This window comes from Meriones unguiculatus, chromosome 11 (assembly GCF_030254825.1).
Source record: "Meriones unguiculatus strain TT.TT164.6M chromosome 11, Bangor_MerUng_6.1, whole genome shotgun sequence".
NCBI lineage: Eukaryota > Metazoa > Chordata > Mammalia > Rodentia > Muridae > Meriones > Meriones unguiculatus.
The window spans coordinates 2312920-2331380 of NC_083359.1; the positions used below are offsets into that span (position 1 = coordinate 2312920).

The 18461-nt window shown below is 59.6% G+C and overlaps 2 protein-coding genes and 1 long non-coding RNA gene across 5 annotated transcripts; 2 read left to right on the forward strand and 1 right to left on the reverse strand.

The window, feature by feature from the left end:
• Window positions 1-587: 587 nt before the first annotated feature.
• Spem3 (SPEM family member 3) lies at window positions 588-4724 on the forward strand. The gene is given in 4 exon segments (XM_060365009.1): window positions 588-725; window positions 962-1023; window positions 1182-4483; window positions 4486-4724. Coding segments are annotated over 4 exon segments (3741 nt in total).
• A 4211-nt stretch (window positions 4725-8935) lies between these two features.
• On the reverse strand, window positions 8936-14972 carry LOC132646269 (uncharacterized). The gene is made up of 3 exons (XR_009584385.1): window positions 14596-14972; window positions 9879-14427; window positions 8936-9572 (listed from the first exon to the last, which is right to left on the reverse strand). It is a non-coding gene; the product is annotated as an uncharacterized LOC132646269 (long non-coding RNA).
• Fgf11 (fibroblast growth factor 11) lies at window positions 13194-18390 on the forward strand. 3 transcript variants are annotated; one of them, XM_021648193.2, is made up of 5 exons: window positions 13194-13386; window positions 14970-15080; window positions 15228-15331; window positions 15859-16057; window positions 16318-16455. In XM_021648193.2, exons 1-5 carry the CDS (start codon window positions 13194-13196, stop codon window positions 16386-16388), a joined length of 678 nt encoding a protein of 225 aa, XP_021503868.1. In that variant the 3' UTR covers window positions 16389-16455. The 3 variants fall into 3 exon arrangements, with proteins under 3 accessions (XP_021503868.1, XP_021503870.1, XP_021503869.1); XM_021648195.2 differs by having other exon boundaries at window positions 15943-16057; XM_021648194.2 differs by lacking the exon at window positions 15859-16057 and having other exon boundaries at window positions 16318-18390.
• The last annotated feature ends 71 nt before the right edge of the window (window positions 18391-18461 follow it).

Here is an 18461-nt window from a genome sequence, read left to right on the forward strand (position 1 = left end):
TAAACTATTGGAGCTAGGCAGTGGTGGTGGGGACGCCTTTAATCCCAAGCGCTAGGGAGGCAGAGGCAGGCGGATCTCTGAGATTTCCAGGCGAGCCAGGTCTACAAGAGCGAGTTCCAGGACAGCCAGGGCTACACGGAGAAAGCCCGTCTCAAAAACCAAAATAAAAAAAAATAATTTGCTGGGGCTTTGGGGAGAGAAAGGGGCTAGAGCCAGGGACAAGGCAGGTCAAAGCCTGAGGCTCAGTGTGGGAGGAAACCCAAGGCTCTGCGCTCCAGCCAGGGTCGTGGGCGCCCAATTTTAGGGGTGACCGAGGGGTGAGAGTCTGGGTTTCCACTGGCAGGAGTGAGGTGTGTTTGAGCTGAGTGGACAGAACAGAGCGGGGGATGGTGCGTAAGGGGAGGGCTCCAGGCCTAGGCCTCAGGCTCAGACTGGTGACCAGGAACCTTCATCTCTCCCACTGCCTCATTGTGAGCCCAGTCACCCGCTCCATTGTGACGCAGTTCTCCTCCCCTCCCCCACCAGGGGGAGTCTGTTTCCTAGTATGTGGGGGACATGGGGCCCAGGTAGTCCTGGGACCCCGAGTCATGGGTGAACAAGTCTACCATGGAGCCCAAGCATGCTCAGGCACCAACCTCAGGAAATGCCAGGATTTGGGAGACTCGATTCTTCTGCTTCTGGGCAGCTTTATCATGCTCAACGTGGGCTTCAACGTGGTCACTCTGGTCAGGGCAGGGTCTGGGCGGTGGGGAGGGGCCTGGGTTCTGGGCTTGTTGTCCCCGTATGTGGCTCAGTTTGAATCACAGACGTAAGGCCTTCCTGCCTCAGTCCCCTGAGTACTGTAATCATGGTCACCCACTACCAAGCTCAGTGGTGCTCGGGGGCTGCTGGGCGTGGCTGGACCAGCATGGGCCTCCAGGGCTCACCTGCCTCTGGGCCCTCTTTCCCCTGCTTCCCTCAGCTCTGGAAGCATCTGAAGTGCTCCCTGCGGATTCTTTTCCATCATTTTTTCCCCAAAGGTGAGTGGGGCTCTGCGCGGTCCCCTGAGGATGTGGCTTGTCCCCTTGGTGAAGCCCCACCCCCCCTGAGCACCCTGGCCCTCCCCACTCGTCCTTCCCTGCAGATAAGCAACCCGTTGGTCTGACCAGCCAGCCGACGTGTATGCGGCGCGCAGCCGATAGCAGGAGCCCGTGCCCAAGAATGCTCTCCCGGCTCCACCACCGCAGCTTCCTGCTCGGGGCTGTCAATCACCTTGACTCTTGGATACCAGACAGGAAGGACGAGAACCTGTGGATGCCACCCCCGTGCGGACACGACAGAGCTCCCTCGGATGCTCCCTGGGAGCTGTGGAAACAGGGGCTGATGGGCGCTGCGGAAGATCCTCAGGCCGCAGTCACAAAGATCCAAGCTGCTTCGTTTCCCAGGCCAGAGACTGCCCCCCAGACTCCAAAGACAAGCAAGCCGGACTCGGCTCCACCCTCTTCACCCCAAGACCGCAAGACTAAGGCAGCAGTTGGCAGTCTGCCCCACGCTCCGGCCCAGGCTGTAACCTTTTCCTCAGCCAGCACCCACGAGCGCCCTGGCACCCAGTCTCAGGCCTCAGAGCGCACTCAGCTCAGGCCTGAGCATACCTCGGCCCATACCCCAGCCCTCAGTGAAGCCCCAGAACCAACCAGTGCTTCATGCCCAGCCCCCACCCCATCCCATCCCCCAGCCCAGGTCCCGACCTATCGTCAGGCCCATGCCTTGAGTCAGGCCCAGTCCTTCATCCTGCCCCCTAACCCAGCCCCCACCCCAGCACAGAGTTTAGCCCACATCTCTGGGCAAAGCTTGTGTCAGGCCCTGTCCTTCATCCTGCCCCCTAACCCAGCCCCCACCCCGGCCCCCACCCCTGCCCCTACCCCAGCACAGAGTTTAGCCCACATCTCCGGGCAAACCTCAGCGCATGCGTTACCTCAGCCCGCAGTCCAGGCTCCTGCATGTGCCTCCTTCAAGTCCCAAGGCCGTGACCTCGTCCAAATCCCAGGATGCGCCCTGACCCACTCCCACGCTGATGCCCCTGAGCAAACAGCACCTCCAGCCTCAACACGAGCCCCGTTCCATTCTCTGCTTCCTTCCCATGCCCATACCACAGCGCCTAGCCCAGCCTCTGCCCCAGCCTCTGCCCCAGCCTCCAGTGTCCCAGCCCCGGTCCCAGCCCCTGCCTCAGCACGGTTGCAGACCGTGCCCACCACCCAAGCCTCTGCCACCCGGCCTCCCGCTCCCTGTACGCGGGCTAGCTTTGCTCCCAGCTTCTCCACCGGCCGGATGGTCTACGATGCCCGCAGAGTGAAGCAGAACCCTCTCCTGAACAACGGCTCTCAGTGCTTCAGGAAGGACGCAAGCAGCCTCTCCAGGACACAGGAGGTGGAGGGCCTGGCCAATTCTGGCACTGCTGAGCAAACACCAAAGCAGCAAGCTGGGGACAGTGCTGAGCCTCCTGCAGGGTCTATCCTGGGCTACCTGGAGTTGGGGAACATGGAATGGAAGATCTCAGACAATGCCAAAGATAAGTTCCCCCAGCCCAAGACCTTCCCTTACTGCAGCTTTCATCCTTGCTGCTCTGAGAGGAAAAATGATGAGCCCCAGGCCCCAGCCTACCCCAAGATCCTGGTCTACACCCAGGACACGACTTCTAAACCTTGTCTCCACTCTCCAACCGCGGCTCAGAGCGCACCGCCCGCCAGCCCTTCGCGCTGCACCCTCTCCCTGCCTCTTGTCTCCCCCAGAACCTTCGCTGCTCCTCAGTCTCACCCCCAGAAGCCCTGCAGCTCAGCACAAGCCCCCCCCTTCCTCTCGACCTCTGTGTCTCCTCACACTGTCTCGTCTCCCCACACTGTCTCATCTCCCCACTCCTCCATCCCTTCTCAGTTCTCCACCGTTTCCCAAACCTTAATCCAAGCTCCGAACCCCGAGAACCAAAACCTTAACCAGGGCCTCGGTCTTCAGAAGACGCCATCCCTTGCCAAGGACTCCGGGGCTCCCAGGACCTGGGGCCTTCCCCAAGATACAGGCCTCCAGAAGAACCCAAGCCTTACCCCGAGTCCAGGACTCTGCAAGAACTCAAGCCACAACAAGAACTTGGGTTCCTACAAGTTTCCAGCCCATATTCAAGATCCTTTTCTCTGCACAAATCCAAACATTCCCCAAGGGTCCTACCTTCAAAAAAATCTAGATATCAATGAAGATGCCGGCCTGAGGACTTCCGCTGCTGTTCAGGATGCCGGCATCCTTGGGAACTATCCACCCTCAGGTCTCATCCAACCTTCCAGCCTCCCCAAAAATGTAATATTTAATCAGTCATCTGGCCAGAGGACTTTGAGCTTTCTGCAAGACTCTGTGATCCACAGGAACACTGCATCAAGCCAAAACCCTGTAACCAACAAAAATAAAGATCTCTGCCCGGCAACTAACCAAACAAAGCCAGACCCCTCTCAAGGTTCCGGAGGTAACAGTGGCCCAAGAGGTGTTCAGCTTCCAGGAGTCTGCAGGGATGTCGGCCTCACCCCAGCCTCTAGGCCACAGAAGACCCCGTGCTGCACCCAAGATTCTGAAGCTAACAAAAGCGCAGGGTGCGCCCAGGAATCTAACGACCCCAAGAGCCCAGGGCTTGACCAAACCTCTTGCCTTCACAAGAGCTCAGGGCTCACACACGTCTCAGAAGACAGCAAGAATCTAGACCCTAGCCAAGATTCTGGAATCTGCAGAGTCCCATGTTTTAACCAAGACTCTGACTTCCACAAGAGCCGTAGCCTCATCAATGCCAAGAAAAGACTGGATCTTGACCAAGATGTTGGCAAAGACCCGGACCTTCAGGAGTGCCCATCAGTGGGTCAAAACCCTGGTCCTCACCAGGCCCCAGCACTTGGCCAAGGCTCTCGCACTAAGCCTCCAGGCCCTACCCAGCAAGCTTGCCCCTGCAAGGACTCAGGCCCCAACGAGAAAGCGGGCTCTGCTCCAGGTACGGACTCTGTTCAAGTCTTGGGTCCACTTCAAACACTGATGCTGTCATCTTCCCCAGTGAAATCCTTTGCAGGTAAGATGGCTTCTCAGAAGGACGATGCCAAGCAGCAAGCGTCCTGGACTTCCGTCCCAGTCGGTCAGAGCTCCGGCCCCTCCAAGGCCCAGGTGGCATCCACTGCCCTGAAAACGTTTTCTGAGGTCCCCGTACTGATTGAGCTGCAGCCTCCCTCCCGGCCCTTAGGCAGCCAGGACTGGGTGTACCACACTGCAGATACCGTAACCCCGGCTTGCCAGAAGCATCGTCAGATGCCTCCCAAAGCCAACTGGAAGCCCCATCCCCCTGGTCCAGGTACCCGGATGGGTCATGTGGTCTTTGATTCCTGCCAGAAACCATTAGTCAACAGCAGGAAGAAGTGTGAAGCTCTGTCTCCCCGGCGTGCGCAGCAAGAGGCACCCAGAAGCTCAGAGGAGGCCAAGAAGGAAGGGGGTACCAGGGTGTGATGAGGGCCTTGAGCGAAGAAGGGCAGACGTGCGTCGGGAATAAAGAGGCGAGAGGCGCGGTCTGCGGCTGCTCGAGGCTCCACCCCAGTGCCGCCAGGGCTATCAACCGCCACCTTAAAGAGACACCACTGCCCTCCTCTCCTGCACAGCTCTGTGGCCAAGCCTGTCATCTTCCAGGCTCCAGGGCTGTTTTCTGGGCAAAAAGAAACAGTAGCCACTAGCCAAATGTGACTATTAGGGTGTCAATTAAAACTTAAAATCCTCACCGGGGGAGCGTTGTGTCGCCACCTGTCACCCCAGCGCCTGGCACGTGGAGGTAGGGTCAGGAGTTCAGGGAACCCTCGACTGTACAGTGAATTCAAGATCAGCATGAGCCTCTCCTAAGGGGACCCGGGTTGGAGCCCCAGCTCGCCAGGTGGCTCACGGCCGCCTGTAACTCCAGAGGACCTCGTGCCATCTTCTGGCCTCTGGGAGCACTGCACATGTGTGGTACCCAGACACAAGTTAAGCTGGACATGGTGGATGGATGCCTTAAATTCCAGCATGCAGAAGCAGGTGGATCTCTGTGGGTTCAAGACCAGCCTGGCCTACAGAATTCCTAAGACAGGGCTACACAGAGCCTGTCTCACCTGAGCTGGATAGAGCAATTCATGCCTGTAAGATCAGAAGGTAGGAGGCTGAGGCAGGGTGATTTCCATTCTGAGCCCAGACAGCGCTACATGGCAAGAGCCTGTCTCAAAAGGCAGAAACAATTTAAATTCCGTTCTTCAGTCTCTAGACTTTTAAGTTCTGGCATGTAGCTGGACAGCAGAGACTCGGGACATTTGCATCACAGCTCTTGCTCTGCAGCCCAGGCTAGTTACGGACTCTATGCAGCCAATGCTGGACTCGAACTTGCAACCCTTGCAGCCTCGCGTCATGAGAGCTGGGACCAACGGCATGCTCCACCACACTCTGGCCTTTTCACGGGAGGAGGGAGCTGGTGTTCTAATGGTGGAGTTCAGGCTGCCCTGACATTCTGGGTAACTCACCTCTTGATCAGGGTGCCTGAGCAACAGGCACCTCATACGTTTCCTGGGAGCCCTGATCCAAAGCAATGGGGCCTCTAGTTGACTTTGGGAGGCGTAGACATTGGGGTACTGCCGGCAGGCTGAAGGAGCCGTGTTCACGGATTCAGGCTGCCTCCAATTGGCAGCCTTCTGCCTCAGCTTCCTGATCATGAGGATTAGAGGGATGAGCGGCCAGGCCTGAGGTACAGCAGGTCATTCCATTCCCTCAAGCCTGGCCGTGGCAGTGCTTGCTTGCCGTCGCAGAGCTTGGGAGGCAGAGGCAGGAGGAGTAGGCGTGCAAGGCCAACCACAGAACAGAGAAAACCCAAGGACGGCATGACAGCCCACCTTGCTGCCAAGCCGGACGTGGGCTTGCTCTCTGGGCGGAGAGTTACTGCAAGGTGTCCTTTGAGGCCCCACCCGAGCCGGGCGCGGGCGCGCACGTGCACACACAAGCATGTGCAAGAAAAGGAGAGCTGCGCGCGGTGGCGCACGCCTTTAGTCCCAGCACTCAGGAGGTGGAGGCCGGCAGAGCTCCAAGCTCGAGGCCAGCCTGGTCTACAGAGAGAATCCAGGACCGCCAGGACTACACAGGGAAACCCTGTCTTGAAAAAACAAAACAAAGAGGCTGGCCGGGTGGCTCAGTGGGTGAAACAGCCAAGCTGGATTACTTGACTTTGACGCTTGGGATATACGTGGTGGAAGGAGAGGACCAGTTTACACAAGTTGCACTCTGACCACCACACACTCATGCATGTGTGTGTGTGTGTGTGTATGTGCGCACACACAAATGAGAGAGTTTTAAAAATAAGTTTAAAAATTCTATTTTGCTGGAAAGTAAATGTTTTTTTCAAAGAGCATCCCTTTTCATCCACTCCCAAAATTTTCATTTATTTATGCTTTGTTTTTATTTGTTTTGTTTTGAGATAGGGTTTCTTTGTGTAGCTGTCCTGTTCTCAGACTCAGAGATCCACCTGCCTTAGGCCCAAGGGCTGGGAGTAAAGGTGTGTGCCACCACTGCCTGGCTTGCCCCGTGTTTTCACAGCGTTCAGAAAAACCAGAAAGTGGTGCAGATAGATATGTACAAATGCCCTATGCCTGGAACCCCAAACTGCGAGCCCAGTCTTCCGGGGCTGGAGATTTCTGGCTGCCCTGGCAGAGGACCCAGGTTCTAGTCCCAGAACCTACATTGTGGCCCATGATTGTCCATAGCTCCAGTTCCAGGGCTCCAGTACCTCTTCTGGCTTCTGAAGGTACCAAGCAAGCACATGGTACCCCCCCCCCCACATATGTAGGTGAAAACACTTATACATGTGGGGGGGGGGGCTTGAGAGATGGTTCAGCAGTCAGGAGAACTTGGGTTCCATTCCTAGCACTCACATGGCGGCTACCAACCATCTAATGCAGCCCCAGAGGGTCCACACACACAAATGGAGTGTAGGCACACATGCAGGCCAGACACCCACACCCAAAAATAACTTGGAAAAAGAAAGAGGTCCTGGCTTTCACAGCTCTTGATCTGGCCCCTTGAGTCACAGATCTATAAGCCTCTGTCTTCCCCGTGGCAGTGACTTGAACCCACTAGGTATGGCCCCAGATGAGCCCTGGTCTGCAGCTTCCTCCCCTCCTCCATTTTGGGGCACTGCCTTACTTTAGGCTAGGCTCACCTGGAACCCTGCGTCCAGGGTGGGTCTCTAGCTCGCGGTGGTCCCCCGCCTCAGCTGCCCAAGTGCAGGCGGAGTGTAAGAAGTGTGGCCTGGAGGTAGGGGCCTGTGAGCCTACTGCGTGTTTACAGGTTTACCGGCCCATTATTTCCCACAGCGCCAGCCCATCCTGTGTGAGTGTGTGCTCTATTCTGATTCCTTGTTTTAGTCTCCGGTAGCGGGCTGTGGGCTGACCTAACCTAATGGTGATTTGTCCTAACAGCTTCAGTGTACATACGGCTTCAGCTCCTGTGTTTTTCCTGTCGTGATATGAGCACGGCTGGTTGCATTCCTTCCCAGGATTCCCATGTCCACTTCTGTGTTGCCTGGGTGTTCGTGTCTTAGTAATATGACCACTGACTCCAGAAAAACACTTTCCAGCCAGCCTTCCTCACATGGGGCCTCTATCGCCCTGGCTGGCCTGGAACTCACAGAGATCGGCCGTCTCTGTGCCTCAAGCACTGAGATTAAAGCATCCTCCACCACACTCAGCTCCCCCCCCTTTTTTTTCCCTGAAACCGGAGCATTTACTCTATGACTGACTGAAATCCTCACGATGAACTCGGTGCTGCAGCAGCTGCCCTCTTGGGCTTAGGTGTGGCTCCTTCACGCCTGAAACTGCGACAGACAATTTTCAGTGCCTCAGACCAGTCCCGGGAGTGTTTTGTCTCAGCCTTGGCACTCCAGTTATACTTTCTCTTGCGCCTGGCACTGGTCGCTGCGTTTGCCTCGTGTCTTCTGAAGGTGGTCAGCCCGAGAGCCACAGCTGCGGCCCTGTGCGTCTTACTGCGGGGCTTTCCAGAGGATGGCATTCCTTTCGTGCAGACCCAAAGAGACCGGAAGAGCCCCTACCCCCCTTTTAAAGTTTGTATTTATTTATTAGGTATACAGTGTTCTGCCAGCATGTATGCTTGCCCACCAGCAGAGGGCACCAGATCTCACTGTAGACAGTTGTGAGCCACCATGTGGGTGTTGGGAATTGAACTCAGGACCTTTGGAAGAGCAGCCGATGCTCTCAACCTCTGAGCCATCTCCCAGCCCCCAAAAGATTTATTTATTCATTCATTTTCTTACTTAATGTATATGAGTGCTCTATCTGCATGTATACCTGCAGGCCAGAAGAGGGCATCAGATCACATTACAGATGGCTGTGAGCCACCATGTGGGTGCTGGGAATTGAACTCAGGACCTCTAGCAGAGCAGACAGTGCTCTTAACTGCTAAGTCATCTCTCCAGCCCTGCTTTTCCCTTTTTTAAAGAGTCTAAGTTGCCAGGGCTGGCCTTGAACCCCCTATCTTCCTAGCTCCATCTCCCATGCCCTGCACAGCTTTTCCAGGCTAGAATCTCCAAAATGATCGGGGCCTTCAATCCCAGCACTTGGGAGGCAGAGACAGGGGGATCTGTGAGTTTGAGGCCTAACTGTCGTAGTGAATCCCAGGCCAATGAGGCCTGTCTCGAGTAAATAAAGAAAACTGAGCCCAGATTTTCCCTAAAGAGCCTCATCTAAGACCGCGGAGCCTCGCACACGGATGGAGGGTGCGTTCTTACTGCTTACTCTTCAATCCAACCCCGTCCCCCTCTTCTTCACTTCCAAGGAGCGTCTGTGGGGGCTGATTAGACAGAACACGCTGTCTTAAGACAACTTCCCGCTGGGCGTAGTGGCAGGAGCCTGGACTCCAGCACCCAGGAAGCTGCGTTCAGTGGTGGCTCCAGGCCAGCTTGGGCTACGGAACAAGGCCGTGCGCGCAGGCGCTGAAGGTCTTTTGTACCAGAACTCAGGAGTCCCAGCCAGGTGGACCTCTGTGAGTTCGAGGATAGCCTTGTCAATACAGCAAGTGCCAAGCCATCCAGGGCGTCTCAGTGGGGCCCAGTCTCAAAACAAGTATGCGGTGGAGAGCGAAGAAGAAACTGCAGCTTCCGGTAGGCACTACTTCATGGAAAGGGTGTGTAGGCGCGGCTCCAACACACCTTGCGGGCAACGAACTACAACTCCCAGGGTGGCAACAGCTCGGCAGGGGGAAGGCGTGGCCGATCTCTCCCAGGAGGCGGGAACCAGCCGGAGCCACCCGGGCAGCAAACAGAAAAGGGCGTGGACCTGTGACCACCAGGAAGTTACCTGTGGAATCCTTCACGGTCGCGGCCTTTTCAGCTGCCCTGGGCTCGGAAACCCGCGGGCCGTGGGCCTCCTGAAACAGCGGAAGGGGAAGCGGACAGAGGCTGGTGAGGAAGGTTGGCCACTGTTTTCCCCCGAGGGGCCGAAGAGCCTTTTTTTACCTGCGGAGTCAGGTGAACCGATTCGCCGGGCCGCACCCTGCATCTAGGAGAAGGACGCAGGAAGTAGTGACCTGTGCATTTTCAAGACTGAACACAGGGCGCCTCGCCCGCGAGACCCCCCACCCAGCTCCTCAGGAGGAGGGGCAGCTGGAGGACTTCTGGGGCAGCAAAAGAAAGGCCTGCCAAAGCTAGCTCGGATCTGTTTGCTGCAGCCCCGAGCCGAGCCACCGACAAGCATGGCTTCCACCCTCTGGGGCAGCGGCCCGTGGTGGGGCCCGCCGCCCCCCGCCCCCGCGCGGCCGCTCACGGACATGGACTTCTGCTCCGGCGCGCAGCTGCAGGAGCTCACCCAGTTGATCGAGGAGCTGGGTGTGCAGGAGGCGTGGAGCGAAGGGCCCAAGCCCGGGGCCGACCTTCTCCGGGCCAAGGATTTCGTTTTCTCTCTGCTCGGTAAGTCTGCGGGGACCTGCAGACCCCAGCCCCGCCGTTCCCCACCCCGGCTTTGGGCCGGGGCGCCTTCACGATCCTTCTTGTCTCCCTTCAGGCCTCGTTCACCGTCAGGACCCTCGTTTCCCTCCCCAGGCAGAGCTCCTGCTGCTCCGCGGCGGGATTCGCGAAGGTTCTCTAGATTTGGGGCAGGCCCCTTTAGGTCCCTACGCCCGCGGACCTCATTACGATGCTGGCTTCACGCTCCTCGTGCCCGTGTTTTCTCTGGATGGCACCGGGCCCGAGCTGCTCCCGGATCTGGAGTCCTGTCACGCCTGGCTCCGCCTTCCAGAGCTGATGTGCGGAGCGTCGGTGCGGGAGGCCTGGCAGGACTGCCTAGGAGCCCCTGTCCCGAGAGAAGGTGATCTGAACCAGACCCACAGTAAAGAGGGCCCCACGGACGGGGAGAGCGCCGTGGACCAGTCTCGTGATCACGCCCCCGAACAACCTGAGCCGCGCGCGTCTCTGGAAAAATCACCCGGTGACCTTTCAGGGTCCCGCTCGCCCTGCGGCGACATCGCCAGTCTTGAAGCTGCTGGACCACCGAAAACGCCGAGCAGTGACGCCCTGGATGCCGACGGAAGCCCGGTCCCGGAGGCGTCGGGCGCGCCGGAGGCATGGCCCACCTTATGCCCGACCCAAGTGGCGTCGTGGTTCTTCGTTAAGCTGGCTGAGGTCGCAGAGTCCCTGGTCCCGGTCCCTGGCGCCCCGCGGCTGGTCCACGCAGCTCGCCACGCGGGTGTCACCACGGTCCTCGTGGCCACTCCCGAGCCCCCACGCCACCTCCTGCTCTTCGACCTGATCCCGGTGGTGACAGTGGCAGGCTGGCCCGCCGCGGCCCGGAGCCACTCGTGGGCGGGTCCTCTGGCCTCCGACTCGGCCTCTTTCTACCTCGTGCCCGGCGGCCCCCCGGAGCGGCAGGGCACCTCTGGCTGGCAGCTGTGCTTCGCCCGCCAGGAGCTGGCGCTCAAGGCGCGCGTGCCCGCGCCGCTGCTCCAGGCGCACGCGGCGGCGCAGGCGCTGCTGCGGCCGCTGGTGGCGGGGACCCGGGCGGGGGCGCCCTACCTCCTGCGGACGCTGCTCTACTGGGCGTGCGAGCGGCTCCCCGCGCTCTACCTGGCGCGGCCGGAAAACGCGGGCGCTTGCTGCCTCGGGCTGCTGGACGAGCTGAGCCGCGTGCTCGAGGCCGGGACACTGCCCCACTACTTCCTGAGCGCCCGGAGGCTCCGTGCGGGCCAGGGCGCCGCCGCCCTGCGCCGGGCGCTGGCCCAGCTCCGCGCGGACCCCGCGCAGGCCTTGCGGGCGGCGGTGGAGGAAGCCAAGGCGGCCCGCAAGGGGGGCGGGCTAGCGGGCGTGGGGCACGGGACCCATTAAAGAGGCTGCTCCCCGGGGCCTGGGCAGCGTCTCCCTCGGCGCGCACACGGGCCGTGGGCGCCCGGGCTCAAAGCCGCTCTTCCGAAAGGTCTCCCCGCGTCCAGCTCTGCCCGAGGCCCAAGTTGTCTAAATCCAGCTGGCGCCCCTTCCGTCCCTGAGTCTGAGTCTCCAGCGAACTCCCGGGAGGGATGCATTTGCTGACAAAATGCGGGAAAGAGCCGGCTCTTGGAAACCTGGTTCTGACCAGTTTGACTCAAACCAAAGCAGAGATGTTAAGGCCGGGTGGCAAAGCCACCCCAGCCCCCACATACACTTTCCTCATTCATTTCTGTCCTCACTCCCCTCCCAGGCACTAGGGTCCCTTCACATTTTCTCTGTGTCTGCCATTCCCTCTCCCCCGTGCGCCCAGCCCCTCCACATCAGCCTCCCTGTCTCCTCTGCGCCCCGAGGCTTGCAGGCCTTGCCTCCACTCCGCCCGGGCCCGGCAGTCCCCACTCTGAGCTGCGGAGGAACCCTGGGGTTCCGCCCGCCCGGCTTCGCCTCCCTCCTCGCCGGCGTCTCCGCCCCCTGCCCCGCCCCCGGGCCGGCTCGCCGAGGAGGGGGAGCCTCCGCCGCCGCCTGAGCTCCCCACAGCCGCCGCCGCTCGCCGCTCTGCCTGGTCCAGCCTCCGGGCTCAGTGCTCTGACTTTGCCGAACCGGGGCGCTCTGCAGAGACAGCCTCACTCCCTCCTGGGGGTCCAGGGCGCCCAGGCCGGCGCTGGGGGGAACCTCGGCTTGCGGGAGACAGGGAGGGAGGAGCCTGGAGCCGGAGCCCGCGGCCCCCATCGCCCGGATCAACAGGACAGGACAGGTTGAGGGGCGTCGGGGAAAGGACAGGGTGTTAGTCCCAGGGAGGTCGCAGGAGGCTCTGGTGCGCTATGACTTGTCAAGGGGCCGTTCGCGTTTGAGGAGTGTGGCGACGTGGGTGCACCCCTCTTTGGGGGGCCTGGTTAGGTTGGAGGGTGTGGGCTCTTAAGTAGCGCCCGGTGTCCCTCTGGAAATTTAAGGGGCGGGCGGAAAACAAACAAGAACGACCGATGCCCCATTGTTTGGGGCGACAGAGGGTCCTCCAGACAACCACCTGGCGTATGCGCTGGGAAAGGCCAATTTGGGGGTGACTTCAAAAGGAGGGTAACAAGGTGAGAAAACGCTCCCAGCAGCTGGAGCCCTGTGCTGCCAGAATGGGGGTGACAGAGAGAAAGAGCGGCATCCAGCCAGAGGGTCTGGGCACCCTCTCCCAGTGAGCCTGGACGTGTTTGTGGGGGAACCTGAAGAAAGTGGGAGGTCCACTCCGTGTAGAGTGGAGCAGAGGGGAACAACACCAGGGCTGGATCCTCTGACATTGACAGCAGCCAGGGCGAGCTGATGTCCACCAAGCCAGGGACCTACACCCTTTAGATTACAGGAGTGGGCTGGGCAGGAGCGCCCCCAGGTAGGGTGGGAAGAAGCCTGCGGACCCTGAGCCCGGCGTGGACACACAGGAGGGTCCTGACTCGGGGAGAGAGAGGTGGGGAGAGAGGCGAGAAGGGAGAGCCCTCTTTGAGGGACACAATTCACGGGTGAGGTCAGCCGAGTGGTGCACAGGCTGCGGAGCTAGAGCAGGGCCCAGGACTGGGGGAGCCGGTGGTTTGGGGGGACGTTCGGGGGTCTGGGCTTATCCTCAGGTCCTGCGGGTGGGGCGGTGGGCTGGGTCCTGAGCATGCCCTGGTGAGAGGGCTCCTTTGGGGGAGCCTGCCGGTTTGGGGGTGTCTCCTCCCGGGGCGCTATGGCGGCACTGGCCAGTAGCCTGATCCGACAGAAGCGGGAGGTCCGCGAGCCCGGGGGCAGCCGGCCCGTGTCGGCGCAGCGGCGCGTGTGTCCCCGCGGCACCAAGTCTCTCTGCCAGAAGCAGCTCCTCATCCTGCTGTCCAAGGTGCGACTGTGCGGGGGACGGCCCACGCGACAGGACCGCGGCCCAGGTGAGTGTGGCCTGGGCGGGGTCCCGGGCCGGAAGTCCTTCTACCTGAGGCCGGGGGACCCTGGCCAACGAGCCTGGGGAGGAGGGGGCGGCCCCAGAGCGGAGGAGGTGGGCCGGGGCGACAAGAGCTGCGGGGCTGTGCTTCGCTTCCTTCCTCTTTGCCCGGAAAGCCGAGTCTCCTTGCTTTCGAGGGCAGGGGGCCGTTTGAGGGGCTGAGCCTGGCGCTCGGCTCCTGCCTGGCCCCCTTCGCACAGGACTCCCCGCCCCCACGGCTCCTCGCCTACGTGCGGGTTCTCGCGATTCTTTCCATCCGAAGCGGAGGGGCCCGGGGTTCTGGACGCTTGGGTCACCCCGAGGGCTTCTGCAGCCCTGGCTGCCCCGCCCCCGCCGCGGCTCTCCCGCCCCTGCACGCTTTCGCTCTGCTTCTCCTGGTCCAGCTCGCCTGGCCGGGAGCCAACCTCTCCAGCTCTCCCCCGGGTGTCCTTGCGGCTCCCTCGCAGCCAGCCCCCTCCGCACGCCCTCCTTCCGTGACCTGCGCTTCGGGAAGGGTGCTGGGCAGCCCCTCCCACAGCTCCGGTCCCACAGGCTCCGGGGACCCCCGGCCAGTGGGAACTCACACACAGTTCGGGCTGAAGACCTGCACGGAGACTGGGGGGGGGGGGTCGTACCACTTACGAGGGGGAGCAGGGAAATCGGCAGAGAGCAAGCCACGGGAAAGGAGAGGTATGCGGGCTGGGATGTGACTCCCGTCCAGGTCCGACAGCTGGGGAGTCCCTCTGGCCTCGCTCCAGGCCGCTGCCGCTTCCCCGGGGCCGGCCCTTGCGCCCTCCTCCCCCACCACCAACAGCAGGCAGTGGTACGGCCCGCAGCCCACCCTCTGAGAGGGGCCCAGCCCCCACGTGATGCAGCCTGCCTCTCCGGCTCCGGCCCTCTTCCTTTTCCTTCGTGTGCTCTGAGCGTCCCCCGTCGCAGGCCAGTTACCTGGTTGAAGGGTAGAGGCTCAGCCTCAGGGAGAACTGGACCCTGCAAGCCAGCCGACTGACTGACAGACAGACAGACAGACGGGTCAGTGTCAGACAGGCCGGCGCCGTGCCAAAGCAAGGCCCGCGCCAAGCGAGCGGCAGCTGCAGCAGCAGCAGGTGCTGAGTCAGCGTCCGCCAAGCCCAGTCCCACCCCTGCCTCCAAGGGGGAGCCCCTTCCCTGTAGTCACCTTGCTGCTCACCCCGACATTTGCAAACACATTGCCCTGCGTCTCTGGCGCTGTCCGTTGCCTTTTATGTCTCTCTTCTCCCTCCTTCCTGCCCCCTCCCCCAACTCTGGTGGGGAGAAGGAATTAAGCCATTTAAATAAATTTCAATAAATTAAGCTGACGCTCATGATTAGAGAAAGCGGAAGGGACCCACACCCCCAGCTTCCTCAGGAATCAGAGAGAGGTGGAAGGAAGCTTGCTTGGTAAGAGAGATGGGGCCTGGGAACCCTCTTCTCTTCTCCCCTTCCTTCTTCCCTGCGATCCCGCCAAGCGTACGAATGTTTCTGGGAACAGAGATGTCATTTTCAAAGATGAATGTCTCTCTCTCTCTCCAGAGCCTCAGCTCAAAGGCATCGTCACCAAACTGTTCTGCCGCCAGGGTTTCTACCTCCAGGCGAATCCGGATGGGAGCATCCAGGGTACCCCGGAGGACAGCAGCTCCTTCAGTGAGAGGGGGAGCCCGCTGCTGGTGGGGCTGGGTTGAGGGGCCTACCACGCCCTCAGCGTCCTGAGCCCCAAGGGAGGAAGCGCTGCTGGAGCTGGGGGGGGACATGAGGCACCTGGGCACCGACCGATGCTCTTTACTCCTCCAGCGCATTTCAACCTGATCCCTGTGGGGCTCCGCGTGGTCACCATCCAGAGCACCAAGCTGGGCCACTACATGGCCATGAACGCCGAGGGCCTGCTTTACAGCTCGGTAAGACCATGCTGCCAAGCGGCCTGGGGTTCTGGGGACACCCTCAGCTACAGACAGTACCGGCACCCAGGACTCTGTCCTTCCTGTTTTGGCTGACCACTGCATGGTCCAGCCCCCTCCTCTAGAGTGGACCCATCAGGCACACCCTGAAGAACACAGGCTGTGCAGATGCCTGACTCTTCAGCTCTTAGGCCTCACTTCTCCGCCTCTCACCTCTAAACTGTCTTTATCCTGGATAGGAAGCAGTAAGAGGTCGGAAATGAAGAGAGGTCGTATTTCCAGTGCCCCTAGAAATCTAGTTCGTGCCCCTGGGTGGCCCACCAGGCTCTTCCTTATTCTCTCTGTGCTCTGGTTTCCGCACTGGCTCAGTAGGTGCTGGCCTCCTTTCCAAAAAATGTATGGATTGTGTCTTGGCTGTTTCTTCCCAAGGGCTCCCTTCTGCCAGTAATATAGCTCTCTCTGTCTCTGTCTCTGTGTGTGTGTGTGTGTGTGCGCCCATGCCTCTTTCTGGATCTTTGTCTCCTCAGCCGCATTTCACAGCGGAGTGCCGCTTTAAGGAGTGCGTCTTTGAGAATTACTATGTTCTATATGCCTCCGCTCTCTACCGCCAGCGTCGTTCTGGCCGGGCCTGGTACCTGGGCCTGGACAAGGAGGGCCGGGTCATGAAGGGAAACCGAGTCAAGAAGACCAAGGCAGCTGCCCACTTTGTGCCCAAGCTCCTGGAGGGTGGGTATGGGCTCAGGAAAAGGTGGGTCATGTGGGAGGGCACCGACCTTGACATGCATACTTAGTGACACAGAGCTCGGGCCACAGATGTTAACAAGATGCTGTCAGGACGGCCAAGACTGGAAGGCTTTAGCCTTTGGGGGGTTGGGGTTCTCCAAGGGTGAGTGTAAGGGAAGGAAGGCCCCTCAGAGCTCTGATTCTCCCAGGCTCTGTGTGTGCCTAATTCTCCTTCCCTGCTCCTCTCTCTCTCTCCTTCGCAGTGGCCATGTACCGGGAGCCATCTCTTCACAGTGTCCCTGAGACCTCCCCGTCCAGTCCCCCTGCTCCTTGAGATGCAGCCCGTGAACTGGAGGCTCCCTGCCCTCAGGGAGCCCAGCACCACCACAGTCTGTCTCCTAGCCCTGCTCCAGGCCTTGCTCTCACCCTGCTGCCACACACATGCCCTGAGCAGCCAGGGCTCACCAGGTGCTGTACCCCGAGGGCACCCAGGGGCTGGCTGGGACCTCTGGAGCCACTGAGCTCTTAGATCCTGGGGCCCAGGAGAGGTTCCGAGACGGGGGTGCCTGAGACGATCCTGGCTGATCACTTCTTTCTTTCCACACTAACTCCTACCCCTTAAGAGAACCTCAGGTTTTCCTGAAATGGCGCCGGGGGTTCCAAAACTGACAAAGCAAGGGAACTAGCCCTATTCACCCTCGCTGAGCCAGTTTCTGAAGCCATGCACTTCTTTCTGTTGCCATGAAGCCATAGCTTTGTATGTCAGTGTGCTGGCACTCACAGTTAACTTCCTTCTGCCCCGGGCTGGGCAGGTTCTGACAGAGCTGAACTCCAGCCAGGGCCATTCCTGTGTTCTGTATTGGAGCCCAGGTATGGCTCCTTTGAGCTTCTATCCTTGACCTAGATGTCCTCCCCAGTTTTAAAAAGAAGAGAGGCTGAATTTGAGCCTCTTAATGTAGCTATTGGCCTTGGTCTGAATCAGAACCAGTCTCAGGTCACCATAGGTTAAACCTTCTTATCCCAGAGACATCCAGTTCTAGTACGGTGTTCTAGACCTTTCTGGAGCCATTCTTCCCCCGAATCTCTGCTCTAGGACAGACCACGACACTAAGCCCCGCTTCCAGGATGGAACTGGGCCTGTGCAGCCATATTCCCGTGCTGGAGCGACTTCCAGACCCTCCCTCCCACTCTCTCTAATGATTATTCAAGGAGGAGCTATGGCTAGGACTGAGCTGCGGTTCCTTAGGCACTAATGCTCCTCAGCTGTGCTTGGTGGCACGTGCCTGTATTTCAGCACCCGGGAGACTGAGGCAGGAGGAGTTTTGAATTGGAGGCCGTCCTGGGCTTCAATGGCAAAACCCTGTCTCAAAAGCCAGCACACGCACACTCACACAGAGAGAGCACTTAAGACTCAATACTGAATGCGTCAAGAGCCACCTCACGGTTTTCCTAGATGATTTCCTTCAAATCTTCCCTCTAGAACCCTAACTGTACTTTTACATGGTTTCTAGTTTCTGCATTCCAACTGGGGTTCTGCCGGGGAAACGAGTCTGGGGAAGACCCAGGAATCCTGGAAATGTATGCCTGATACCTGGTGTGACTGAACCCATGTCTGATTTAGAGAGACATGAACACTCAGCTACCTCAGCAGGAGTTCCTTCCCTTCTAAAGCTGAGGTCCTTCTCGGGGTTCGGTGTGGTACATCTGTGAGGCCACAGAAGGAGAACGGGGAATAAAAGGCTAGCCCAACTACACAGTGAGCTCGAGGCCAGCCTGGGCTATGTGAGAGCCTGTCCCAACAGAAAGCCGAGGTCTGCGACGACATTAACTCTACGATAAAGAAAGGACAAAAAGGACACAGCCTTGACTCCCTCTCAGCGACGAGACCCCGACTCAGCAATAAATCCAACTTCTCCCCGCCACAGGTCAGGCCTAGGAAATGAGGGCTCCTTGGGCTCCCAGACCTCGTTTGTCCCCAGAGCTCTAACTAAATAGAATTTACTTTACCTTACAGCTTATAACCTCAGCTGGGTTTTAAGTACCCAAAAAAGGACCTGAAAATGGGGGAAGCCACAGGGAACCTCTAATAAAGTAGGGGTAGATTCCTAGCCTAGCAAACAGTAGGCGGAAACGGCGGAGGTCCGAAGGGAGGAGGGCGAGTGCTCAAAAGCAGGTCACTTTTCCTCAGGCCCTGTAACTTCTGGCTTGTCGCAAGAGACGCCCCCTCCCTCCCACGAACCCCGCTCAGGCTCCGCCCGTCTCCCGGCTCCGCTCGGCGGGGGGTGGGGGACCGGGTCTCCTCGTCATGCTTTCTCTAATTAAAGATGATTTCTACAGCCCGAGTGTTGTGACTTTGGTGAGTGGAGGGCGCCGCCAGTCGCTCTGGGCCGGACCAGGGCCCCGGGGC